At 41.0% G+C, this 12903-nt stretch overlaps 1 protein-coding gene across 4 annotated transcripts in view; it reads left to right on the forward strand.

The window, feature by feature from the left end:
• The window catches only part of TUNAR (transmembrane neural differentiation associated intracellular calcium regulator), a 162320-nt gene extending 155825 nt beyond the window's left edge, over nucleotides 1–6495 (forward strand). For all 4 annotated transcript variants that reach the window (XM_077180657.1, XM_077180655.1, XM_077180654.1 and 1 more), the window contains one exon: nucleotides 4926–6495. In XM_077180657.1, coding sequence (XP_077036772.1) covers nucleotides 4965–5111 — 147 coding nt within the window. In that variant the 5' untranslated portion in view covers nucleotides 4926–4964 and the 3' untranslated portion in view covers nucleotides 5112–6495. The remainder of the gene's footprint in view (nucleotides 1–4925) is intronic.
• The last annotated feature ends 6408 nt before the right edge of the window (nucleotides 6496–12903 follow it).

Genomic DNA, 12903 nt, shown 5'->3' on the forward strand with positions numbered 1-12903 from the left:
CCCCTTCTCTGAGTTCTCAGGAGCTCAGATTCTGCTGGCTGAGCCCTCCACTTGCAGAGTCTTTGGGGAGCTCATAAATAATGACTTAGAGGAGAAATGATTTAATATTACAAAACTTTTTCAAGATCAACTCAAGGTGCCAGAATATTCAAAAACTGTCAGATATGTCAGGGCAGGTGCTTTGTGAGGGATGTGCTTTGTACCTTTGATGTGACAAACATACTGCAGTAAATTCTCAAACATGCACTTGCTACTGCCTTTTCCAAAGCCCTGCCATCAAGCCATCACCTTTAGATCAGTCATGCTGAGTGAAGAGATACAAAAAGATCTTTTGCTAAAAATGCTTTTCCTGGTTCATTGGATAGTTTGCAATGGCAGTGGTGTGCAGAATGTTCCCCAGATTTGGGGAGGTGGTAGTGGGTGTATTTCATACCACAGCTGGATAAAAAACTTTTCATGTTAGTGTGTTCCTGTTTTGGAATGAATATGGAAATGAAATATTTGCAAGGCCCCACTTTTTTTATGGACCATTTTCTGCTGTAGGCTGAATAAGCCATTCTTCAAAGAATCCCACAGATGAAAAACAGAGGCAGAGAGAGAATAAGTGGATTTCCTGTAGATATAAGGAATGAAGCCAGCAGAAGTGCAAGGAGATGAATAGTGCAAGGAGTGTCCTAACCACTGAACTGTCCTTGTCTCCCATGTGCAGTGCAGAATACACAGAAAATTTATCTTTTAATGGATAGCTTTTTGGAATATGTATCTGTACAAAGGCTGATGTTTGGTTAATGATGAATCTTACAAAATGAAGTAGGAAAGACATTAATTTTGATGTGGCAGGAAAGTGCTTTCCTAATGAGATAGCAATTAAATAAGAAGGATAGTTATTAAAAGAAATGTAAATTTAGTGTTCTCTAGCCCTCCTGTCTCAGGGAGTTCTATCTGAGTTCTAGCCATGGTTCTGGGTAAGGAAAAGGAATGTTTCTGTCAAGCTTGAAGTACCACCAGAAAAATATAAAAGAAAAAATGTGTCATAAGAATCATAAAAATATTAAATAATGTCAAATGAATGAGATCCATTTCTAGAAGAGAATAAGAAAGACTGAGAAAAGATACCCAGAAAGCCAGATGACTTTTCTATTTTCTTAATTGGGGTAATTATACTAAAACTGACAGCAAGTATTTCCCCAGTAGAAAAAAAACACCCACAAACCTCAGCCAGCAAAAATACCACTCTGAGCATGAGATCTGTGAAGGTTAAAGGCTTGAGTCTGCCATTAGGAGAGTGCTACTCTTCTCCCAAGGTCAGTCCTTACATATGGAGAAGTAATTTTCATTCTGCTCTCCTCACTGTACAAAGTCAACGCTTACCTTGATTTCAACAGTGCTATATTTGGCAAAGTACTAATATAATTGTGTTTGGTCCCAGTCATGTCCTGTTTGAATGTTAAACTCCTCTGAAGACCAAGCCTTTGTGTGCTGACTCTTGTAGCTTAGGCAATGTATGAAAAGGAGAGCAGAGCAGACCTGCTGGAGCAATCCCTCCAGGAAAACCTGTGCTGCCAGTGCCCACACTATGAGTTTTCTGGGGGTTTTACTTCACACCAGCTTTTGTCTGGATTCCTACTACCATGGGCTGAAAGCACTTTTTTGGGTGTAGCTTCATCCAAAAAAGATGCAGTTTATGCAGTCCCAGGATACACCAAAGTGTGAACCAAATACAACACGCAGGGACATAGAGACAACCTCCAACAGATCACACCCTGCATCAGCCCCTCTGTAAACTCTCAAATGCTACCTTGGTGTTCCAGCCACCAGCTTCTCTGTGCATATTTTGTTGCATCACACTGGGGACTTCTCCCTCAGGTAAGGCCTCTTAGTGGGACAGAAATAACCTGGCAGTCTGATTCATGTCACCTGAACTGAAACCACCCACTATCTCCTTGCTAATTAGCACAACTTGCAAAGAGGAAAAATGTGATTGTGCAGCCTCAGATCAGAGATTGTGCAGCCCAAGGACCTCTGACTTTCTCATTAGCCAGTAATGGGTGCCTGGGAGAGACTTTAATAATAAGGCAAAGATGTGGTGGTACTTCCCCAGAATAATTTCTTAGCTTAAAAAAAATTCACAACTCAAGGATTTGCTAAGCCAGAGGCTTTGTCTTTATATCTAACAGCCTTTGATATGTCTCCTTCGTTTGTGAATTATTTAGCTACTTTTGAGATGGATGTTAATTTTAGGATCTAGTGTTCTGCAGGAGAGAATTTGATATTGACTTCGTGCTGCACAGTTTATTAAGAAAAGAATGGGAATGTTAATAACAGGAGATCAGATGCTGCCTGAGCCCCCATGCTGCCTCTGCTCACATTAATCCTGGAGTCAGGATTTCCTAGCACCCGTGGTGCAGGGTCACTGTACCAAAGTTAAGAGTGCCAGTGGCTGCAGAGTCAAGCTGCCCCTTGAGAGCAGGGGCTCTGCCCCACTCTCTGTGGGTTTTTTGGTGTGAATGGGAAACTGCCCAAAGCACAGGATGCAGAGTCAAATTGTACCTTCTCTGGATTTTTTCAAGCCAGAAAGGCTTGACTCACAAGATGCTTGGGTATGATCATATTTCTGTGGGAACCAGTGTGCTGAATCAAGACTGTTCAGCTCTTGTGGGTACAAGCCAGAAAGAGCTTCACTCTCCCCTCAAATCCTTCCATTCCAGGCCTGGGATTTTATCAGACTATATTTGTAATCCTACTTGATTTCTCAAATAAACAGTGAAATGCAAACAGTTGGCCAGAGGGAAAACCTTCCAGTTACTGAAGGGGAAAAGAACAGAATATCCAAATGACTCATGGCTCTGTGGGTGAAGTAATGGCTGCATGTCACAGCCTGGGATGTGGGTTTGTGGTGCCACACGGAGTGGATGCACTCAGGTTGTGACATTAGTGAAAATGGCTTTGCTAGGAACTCTCCTGTGATTTCCCAGAGACAAGGTGTTTGTTAAGATATCACTGACTGCTCAGTGGCAATTAACAAGATAGGAAGGACATACACCAGGTGCAGCCAGACCCTCCTGTGGACACCAGCTGGGGCAAATACAACAAAACCCTTCTGCTGCTGGAAGAGGTAGGTCCTGCAGGAAGAGCTGCAGTTGGCTGTGGCTGAAGGAACTCTGGGGACACAGTTTTTGAGAGCTGGAGCCACATCCCTGTGAGGTACCTGGTGCCTGTGAAGTTTGGCTTTCCTGGGGCAGGTTATCCAAAGATCTTCTGGATGATCATGCTCTGATGTTTGATGCTCTGATGTTTGATGCTCTGATGGTTGATGCCCTTCTCCTTGGTGCCCCCTGCTCCCACTGACTGCTGTTTGCTGTGGGAACTCTCAGGTTTCTGACTCCCTTCTTATTTTTTTCCTCTGATCCACTGCTTACAACAAGACAAAACAAGTAAATGCTAATGCAAGTGAAAGTACAGCGGCCTCCGCAGAGCCCAACTTCTGCCTTACTTGCCACCAATCCCTTGTACCTGCTGGGAGCCAAACACTTCTAGGAAGTTGCCAGCAGTTACTCTCTGTCCCATATATGAACAACTTGCAGGTGTGACAAAAATACAGGTTGTTTTATCTGGATCCCCAGTTCTTCCTCTCAGTCTCTCCATTGCAAGATTTTCTCTCCCAGTCCTTTCCATCCTTTCAGTGCTCTGGCTGCTGCTCTGTGGCTGTGCATGGCAGGAGCAGCTCAGAGGAGCTGCAGGCCAGGACTCTGCTGTGATGATTCCTGCTGGAGGGGAGGTGCCCACAGAGGTGGTGGGCAGTTTTTGGGGAGCCCTCACCCCCCTGAATATATGCACTGCCTGGGAGATACTGCCTTTGCTCTGTGAGTTAGTGGAGGGAGGAATGAGGGTCCACTAAAGGACCAAATCAAATCCCTCTTTAAGGCAGGAGCTGTTGGGGAACATTTATTTTTTCTACATCCTACCACTGCTTTCTGCTGCAGAAATACAATGGGATTTGGTTTGTAGCTTGGAAGACAGCAGCAGGGCTTTGCCTGAACCCAGATCTTGGCAGATCAGTTGGCATTGGGAGATCAGCCAACCTTTTTCAGTTTTCTGGGACACTCTGGTTTGCCCATGTGATTAAGATTTGCAGTGTTAGATAAACACAGATAAGAATTTATCCATTTCTAATTTGAACAATCAGATGGTGGGAAGACCAAGGAAGCTTCTTTGTTTGTGGCTTCAGCTGTGCTGGGAGTCAGGGCTCGTCCCACATTTGAGGAATCTTCTTTTTTTAGGCTGGGGCTGTTGCTTGGGAAATGGCTGTATTCTCCCTGCAGGCAGATCGATACATTTCAGCTCACTGCACTGCAAGGAACTTTTCATCATACATTAAGAACGAGGAAAATAAAAGCCAAGATGGATGTTATTTTGGTTTTGCTTTTATTTTGAATTATTTATTAAGAAGTCACTGCTGTCTTCCTTCTCATCGGGAGACAAAATGCCTTTCTCTTTAATGATTCTTTCCTAGTAAAAAAAGAAGCAAGGTCTTCCCAGTTTTATTTCCCTCACTTGCTTCTTGGCACTGAAGTGTAAATATGGGGTCTCCACCACATGGCAAGATCCCAGTGCAGGCAAAGTCCCCACTGATGCTGGAAGAGTCTCACTTCATGGTACATTTCTGACCAGTTTTATAATGTTATAGCAGCTGTTATGTATGCTAGGAGTGGTTGTGGCACATAAGCAGAGGGTTGTAAGTAAACCACAGAATAGCTGAACTATAATTTTCATTATTTACTGAACAGCTAATAGAAATACTAATTCTTTTCAAATGAATTCTTAATAAAATGTGTTATGGGGCAAAAATTCTGCCATTGGCTCCACTATTGAGTTTCTATACTCCAACTAATAATCAATTTTGATGTTTTTGTTCCTAAATCTAGGTTATTCTGAAGGGAAGGATAAAGAAACTGGCCACCAAGATGGTAATCACTAGTGGAAATGAAGAAGATAAAGGCAGTCAAGAAAAGGAAAGCAAAGAAGAAACCATCTTGGCAATGCTTGGAATTATTGGGACAATTCTGAACCTCATTGTGATCATTTTTGTGTATATTTATACAACGTTGTAAACTAGAAGGCATGCAAATAGACCAGATAAAACGGCCATTAAGAGTGACAACAAACATTGCTGACTATTGACAAGTTCTTTAATCAGAATTGACTCTGTATTATATTAACACATCATAAAAGCACTGCCTGAAGGCAGCGAAGACTGAAGCACAATTAATTTAACAAGACTTTTTCACACAGTAATAAGCTTAACTCTTCTTCCTGCCCTCTCCCTTTCGGTTTGGTTTTCAGTTTGGGGGAGAATGACTGCAGTTATATAAGTTGTAGCTTTGAAGAAATCCACCAGGGATATGTTGTTTTAAAACAATTAAAAAAAAAAAAAGGAAAAGAAAATAAAATACAAGAAAAGAAAAAAAAAAGGAAAAGAAAGAAACTGTAAACTATATATAATTAGAAATGTATGCTGTATACCCGCAAAGATTGAACTCAAAGATAGCTTCATAGCACAGATCACGTGTCTGTTAGGTCAAATGGTTTTTTCTCTTGGTTTTTGCTTTTACTTACATTGAATCTGACAAGCTTTTTATTTAGAATGAACATATGGTGCAATCATGAAAAAAACAATTCTGTTGAGCAAGGTCTGCCTAAACCTGATAAAATGTTGGGAGAAATACATTACATGGTTATTTTTCCTTTCTCATTTGCTTAACATCTGTGTCTGTTCATACCAATGTTTATAAATATATATTTTTAATAAATGTGCTATATTTTTAGCATGAACCAAATATTTGGAGACACTTGTATTCATGCAGCTAAATTTGGTTTGATTAAGTGCCCCTTTTGACAATGGATGTTATTTTCCTCGGCAATTATACAGCAGTCTTGTTTGCAGCCCTCTCACTGAGGTCTGAAGCAAGCTCACATCATGCTCACATGCATGACTTGAAGTTGGAATGTCAGCTGAAAAGCATTGCTGCTTAATATGGGAAATAGCAAAACATTGTAAGGTGACCTTTGGAGACTGGTTGCAGAAAGAAGGCTCTATTTATAGTAAAAAAAAAAGAAAAAGCAAATGAAAGGAACACTGAAGCATCTCAGAAAATATTGCAAAATTCATAGAATTTATGGCTTTCAGTATCTGGTCACGCTCTCTAAGTACTTGTGCTGAGAGAAGTGAGCAGAGGTTTATACAGTTGAAAAGAGAAATTTATAGAGCCTAAAGTGAGGGGCTGAAGTGAAATCCAGATTGTAAATACAGAGTGTATTTTAAATGTGAGGATCATTAACTCTTTATGCTTCTCTGACATGTGCTTTAACTGAGTTGGTGCAGTGAAATTCTCTGACTTGTGTTTTTGACAGGAATGTACAATGATGATAATCACCATTTTTCTTCAGAGTTCAGTACCTATAAATATACAAAGCATTAAAAATATGAGACTTCAATTCTGCCTCAAGCTGCCTAAGTACATTGCCTACTAACTCTGATATATCCTCTTAAAAACCAGGTCAATTAATTGTTTACTGACTTGTGGTTTGGATTGCATCCTCAGATGCACAAGGAGGATTGGTATTGAAGTAAGCTAGAGCTGTGAAAATTTTCACCTTAGAGTCTTATTAATTTTAGTGATCAGACCTGTCCCTCTGGAATCAATAATGACTTTTTCACCATTTTCCAGGGTCTAGGAATGATCTCAAAAATACAGCACTTCAGTGCAGGATATAAAAGAAAGCCTGGAAAATCCTGAGGGGCACTCTTATAAACAGAGGTGTTTAGTCTCTTATGGTATCATACAGTCAATAACAAAACCATTAAGAGTAGAAAAAAGGTCAGTAAATAAATTACAATGAAATCCAATATGAAGACTGAAGGAAAGCGAAGCAAAAATAATTTCATGTTAATGAAAACATGACAGGGTGAGAGAAGTGAGAAGTGAGCAGAGATTGGAAGTAGAAAACAGCACAGAAAGCCAGTGCCATGTATGCCAGAATTTGTGTTTGCACAGTGCTGGTAGAGCTGCAGCTCTCAGGGAGGACAAGAAACAGTAGTGGTGCAGCACAGTGCAGCTCAGTGAAGGTGATCTTGTTTTTTTAATTTATACCTATTTATTGATAATTCTAAGGAATCAGCAAACTCTACTTTTTGATCATCCAGATGGCTAAAATATATTTCAGTCCACTAGGCATTTTTTTCTTCTGTTTAAACTACTGCTGCTCACAGCCTGTGGCTCTGAGCACCTGCACATGCTCCAAGCACCAGTGGAACTTCAGCCAGCCCCTTGCCTGCCAGGATCTTCTCTGCAGATGTTTCTCTTGAACTGCTCCTTTTCCAGCAAACACCACAGCAATCTGCCCAAGGCTCATGCCCATCTTCTAGAGGGGCATCCTCTGAGTCAAAAGTCTCATGCCAGATATGTCTTTGCCTCCCTCTGCCTCAAATGGTAGTGTATCTTCTTGGGGGCAGGAAGATGCTTAATGAATGACATTTCATCAGGGGTTCTACTGTTACTACAAATTAAATTGGAAAACAGCATAGGACACCTCACCCACTGAAGCAAAGTGGGAGCTTTTGCTGCTCAGCACAGTTGCACTTATTCAGACCTGGGCCAGCACCTCCAGCAAGTCAGGTATGGCAAACAGCCCAAATGAGCTGAAATGGTGGATCAAGGGCCCAAGGATTCCATGCTTTCTCTGCTCTGCTTTGCCTGTTAGTCCTGATGGAGGCAGTTTGTCCAGGTGCACGATCAACCCTCACCAGCAGCAGCTGTGTGCAGTGTGCTTTGCCACAGGAACTTCTATTCCTCTGGAAGAGGAAGAAAGGTTTATCCCATTCCATAAAAAGTTTAACATTTAATATTTTAATTTTACAGGTTTCTGTTCACAGATAGTTCTAGAAATATCCTGGGGCAATTTCTTCTTAAGTATATTCATTAAGTATTCATTTAAATAAAAATGAAGAGTTTCCTTTGAGAGCAATTTCTTTACCTTTTATTTGGTATTCATGAACAGTGATAGGGGAAAAGTATGTTTTCAAGAATGACAGTGGAAGAGGAATATGTTATACAAGGATCTGAAGGTGTGCCTAACCAGGCAGCTGTGGGCAGGCCTGCTCTTGGCTCAGTGACAGCTGGAGCCAAATTACCCTCATGCTTTTTTTATGTGAGCAGTTTTCAGCATGCACCTATAAGAAATATTCGACTAGGTAATATAAATGTCATGGATACCTTATAGTCAGCAACTGCTCTATAAACAGTTGAATAAAACTTCTCATCACAAGAGCTGAATGGTAAATCTGCTTTGGCAAGGAAAAATCCAACAGTCTCATTTTTGGCTTGACTTGTATGTAATGCAAACAGTTTCCAAAGTAAATTTTACAAAATGAAGTATTAGTCCATTAGTGACAGGATCCTTCATCTTTGCATTTGAGTAGAAGGAAATTATATCCAATATCATAATAAGATATTAAAGCATCACCTTTTGCTTCAGGCAACTAAGAATATGATTATCCTATGTAGTTTGATGGTCTCTGTCATGGGAATGAAAAATATTTTCATGAGGTGACAGAAAGATGACACTGTCCCCATTATTATCTGTTGTGTTGGCTGGTGGATAAGAAGACTTTCAAGAAGGGAGAAGATAAAACTGTTTATTATGCACACAACAGGATTAGGAGAAAGCAAACAGACAGATTACTGCCCTCCAATCTGGTTCCTACAACTGCATTGAAAACTCAACATCTTGGGAACCACATCTTTAGACAGGAATGTATCATCCTGTGTGTTGGCTCTCAGGGCAGTCCTTTCAGTTCTGTACCTTCTGCTCCTTCCACCTGCACTCTGCAGCAGTGTGGCTCATTGTGCCTGAGGAGAGCTTGAACACAAACCCAGCCTGGCAGCCTCTGGAAGCTTTTGTTGTTTTGTTTTACTGAGGTGTAACAATCTGCTATGGGCCTGAGTTTTATTATTTTAAGGACAGTCAATCATCATCAATGTTACTGTCTGATAATCCAGGGGATACCTCACTCTGTGAATGCCCAGATAAATCACACCTCTGGCCTACAGGTAAAATTTTGATTCAGTATGCATCAAAATACAAAAGAAATCTTCAATTACATCACAACCAAACTTCAAGCATTGCTCAATGTGTCTTATACCTCCATTTATCTGTACACTGGAGCTCACCCCAAATGCCCCACAATCTCATCTGTGTCAAGAGGTCTCATCTCTTCTGAGTCAGAATTACCATTTCTGTGTGAATTATGGCATATGCAGAGAACTTGGCCCATAGAGGGAAAGGACAAACATTAACTGAATTAGAACTACAGGGAGGCAGCACAGCAGAATGTACTAATTAGTTTGAGGTCTAGCTGGAGTACTTTGTTTCTGGATAGCCAATATTTTGGAGAAAAAATATTATTGTTCCTTGGAAAGTTTGTGGAAGAAATATGCCTAAATGAAAGAAAGAACCTCATTGAAAATATTTCAGCAGCAGTCCTCCAAAATAAACACTGACCAGGACTCTGAGTGTCTTGCTTCCCAAGAGAACTGTTTGGCAGCCCAGGAACACAGTGCACATAAATGTAAGCACCTCTTGTTTACTGAGAGGCTTTGTCTTCTGTGGAACAGAATGCACAGATTTACAAAGAATTACAAATTTATGAAATAGCACATAACGCAACATCAACAACAAAAAATCTGTTTACCTTTATTTCCAGCAGATGTGCTGCAGACACCCTGCAGAACCTGCACTGCTTCCATGCCTGGCTGTGTGTTTTGGAGGCTCATCCCAGAAGATCTTATAAACTCACTGTAGCTTTCTTTCCCCACCACTGATCCAAGAGAAACAAAACCTATTATTCAGTGTGGAAACCTCCACACCAGACTGAAATCCCACATGCTTCCCTATGCATTTATCTGCATATGAACCATCTGGTGTCCAATAAGACTTTCCTTGTCTCAGGCATTAGGTTTGCTTATCTGCATTTCACCTGGGAGCTCAGGCTGTGAAAGGCAATTTGTAGAGCTGAAAGCACCCAACTGTTTCCAATGATCCAGCTGTCCATAATGGAGCTGTCAGCTGGAGAGTGCCTGCTCACGTGCACGGCACACCACACACCATCCTCCTGGTGTGGTCTCACACTGACACAGCCTCTGTGACACCCAGGGCGTGGGGCTGGGCTGCAAATGGCCCACACAGCCAAAAAGTGTTCTGTGCAAAAGCCTGGATCCCAAGTCAAGCTCTGTAGGGTGAAAGAACATCCTGCCTTGGTGATGGAAAGGCACTTTGCTATCCCCACTGGGACCCCTTCTTCTGCAACCAGTCCCAGTTCAGCTGAAGGTGACCCATGCACCACCCTGAGCCTCTTGTGGCAGCTGCAGAACCTTTTAACCCTGAGGGAAGTTAACAGCTCTGGACTTTCCCAATCTCCTAGAATAAGGAACCATGTCACTCTTGCACGGCAGAAGCATGAGTGAAGCATCCATTTCTGGCTGACAATGACAAGGCCACCTGCCTAGGGCACTGATGGGAACCCTTTTCCCAGCCATCATTCCTCACAGTCTGGCAAATGCAAGTTCATTTCCTGCACTCCAGGTTCTTCTCCCTAGACTCAGTCCCCATTCAGACTGAGGCAGACTTCTTTTATGATGCTGAGACTTTGTTAAACTCAAATGGCTCCCAAAGCCAAGTCTTCAGGAACATATTAAATATCATGATACTTTCATTTGGCCTTGATATCATGAAGCTGTCACCATAACAAGCCTTGGGTGTTGTCAGTCTCTGCCATCAAGTTGTTAAGGGACAAGCATCAGCAAGGGACACCATGTGGGAGCCATGGGCAGCCACAGGTTAATGCACTGTGGCTGCTTTCCCCAACACTTCCCTTCTTGAGGAGCAGTGGTATTATGGTGGATTGATATTGGTGGTGGGTAAATGTAATAAAATATTTGTGCAGCAGGGCGTGATTTCTCACCTTTATTTCCTGAAAACTTGATGGGAAAGTCTTTATAAATAATTCTGGCTTTGTCAATTGAAAATATGGATTAAAATTTACTATATATGTTTTCAAATTTTAATGTGCTGCTTCTTTTTCCCCCCCCTACCAAAGAATTCAATTTTAGTTTTGCAGATGCTATTCTTGTTTCTGTAATAATGATGGCTAATGCAAAAGCATTGGTACTGGATGCCAAAGAAAGGAATGAAGATTATATTGTCAGTGTTAAATTATTCCATACTTGTGAGCAGGAAAAGCTAGTCAGTGGTTTTCTTAGCATCCAGTGCCATAGCAGTATTTTTATAATTTGATACCATTATTTCTGGAGTTCTGTGGGACAAAGTTCCATCATTTAGAGCAGGGCATATTCAAACAAATGTCAGCAAACTGAGAAGTATTTGAAATGTTTGCATTAGCTAAAAGAAAAACATGTCAGACATATACATTTTGAGCAGATTCAAACTCAAAGTGAGACCACAAAACTATCATTCTTATACCCCTGCTGACATTGTATAATACACACCAGGACATAATTTAGAACCTCACTCTGCTGGGACTATTCATGTACATAACTCAGATTAAGGGGCTAAGTTCCTTTACAGTTAATATGAATATGAATATGTATTTGCAAGTTTGGGGCATTATTTGATAGTTAGCTGACAATTCAGCTGTAGCAAAGATACAGCTGATCAGACAGGGAAAAATAAGAAATTTCCTGTACAATGAGCTGTTTCTCTTTGTCTCATTGACCTTATTTTTAGCTGATATTTTTCAGGCTGTGTGATTGATGAGAATGAGGCTAAAACCTTCCTAACCAATGAAAGAATTAACACCATAGAGGAATATGAAATCTACATTTTCCAGCAGAAATTAAGCATTTCTCTAAATGGCTTTAAAAAAATCTCAGTGCTGAATGTTTTACATTTTCCTTTCTGTTTCACCATCAACCAACACACTATTTCTATTTGATTGTATAATAATATTTATGTACAGTTTCACTGAGCTGTGCAAACACCAGCAAATGGATTTTGCATCCTTTGTTGCTTTTTAAGTTTTATAAGCCTCTTTCCAGTACATACCCATCTCCTGTTTTAAAGATCACAAGGAGAAATATATCACATCCAAAAGTACCATTCAATTATGCAAACCTCACTACAAGTTTAGATTGAAAGTATATGACCATTTACACAAAACAGGGGTGTTATTTCTTGAGACTGTTCATATGGCCCAAGAGACCCTGACATGGTGCTACATACAATATTAGATTATTTTGGTTTTAGGAAAAAAAAAAAGAGTCCAGTTGTGAAACTCCTTGAAACAGTGCATTGCAGTGCATTTGCAATTTACAGAGCAAGGCAAAAAATCTGATGACCACAGGCAGTGCTCAGCTCCTGGCTGACCTTCTCCCATGGGGCAGCAGCCCTTGGTGTACTCTGACAGACCAAGTGTTCAGCACCCTCTACACTTGATGAAAGGCAATAATAGTCAAGTCATTAACATCCCAAAATTTGAAATGTCACCATTTTCTGTCTGGTTTCATTGGTGCAGAGAAAAAAAACCACCACCAAGCACCTGCCAAACATAAACAGAAAAGCAGCCAGGTGATTTCTTAAAGTGCTCCTGAATGTCTGTCCTCAAAATACATCTTTTTAGAGAAGTGGCTCTCAGGAGCTGTGAGGGGCCCTTGGCAGCACCTGGTGCCATCCTCATCCCCAGAATTCACCACTGCTTTGACTCAAGTGGCCAAAAAGGCATCTTCCAAAATGGGGCCATGCCAGTTCCCCAGAGGATTGTGTCATGCTGCAATCCCTTACTCTCCATATTTTCCTGTATGTGCACTTTCCAACAGAATAGAATAGAAT

The sequence above is a fragment of the Agelaius phoeniceus genome, chromosome 6 (assembly GCF_051311805.1).
Source record: "Agelaius phoeniceus isolate bAgePho1 chromosome 6, bAgePho1.hap1, whole genome shotgun sequence".
Taxonomy (NCBI): domain Eukaryota; kingdom Metazoa; phylum Chordata; class Aves; order Passeriformes; family Icteridae; genus Agelaius; species Agelaius phoeniceus.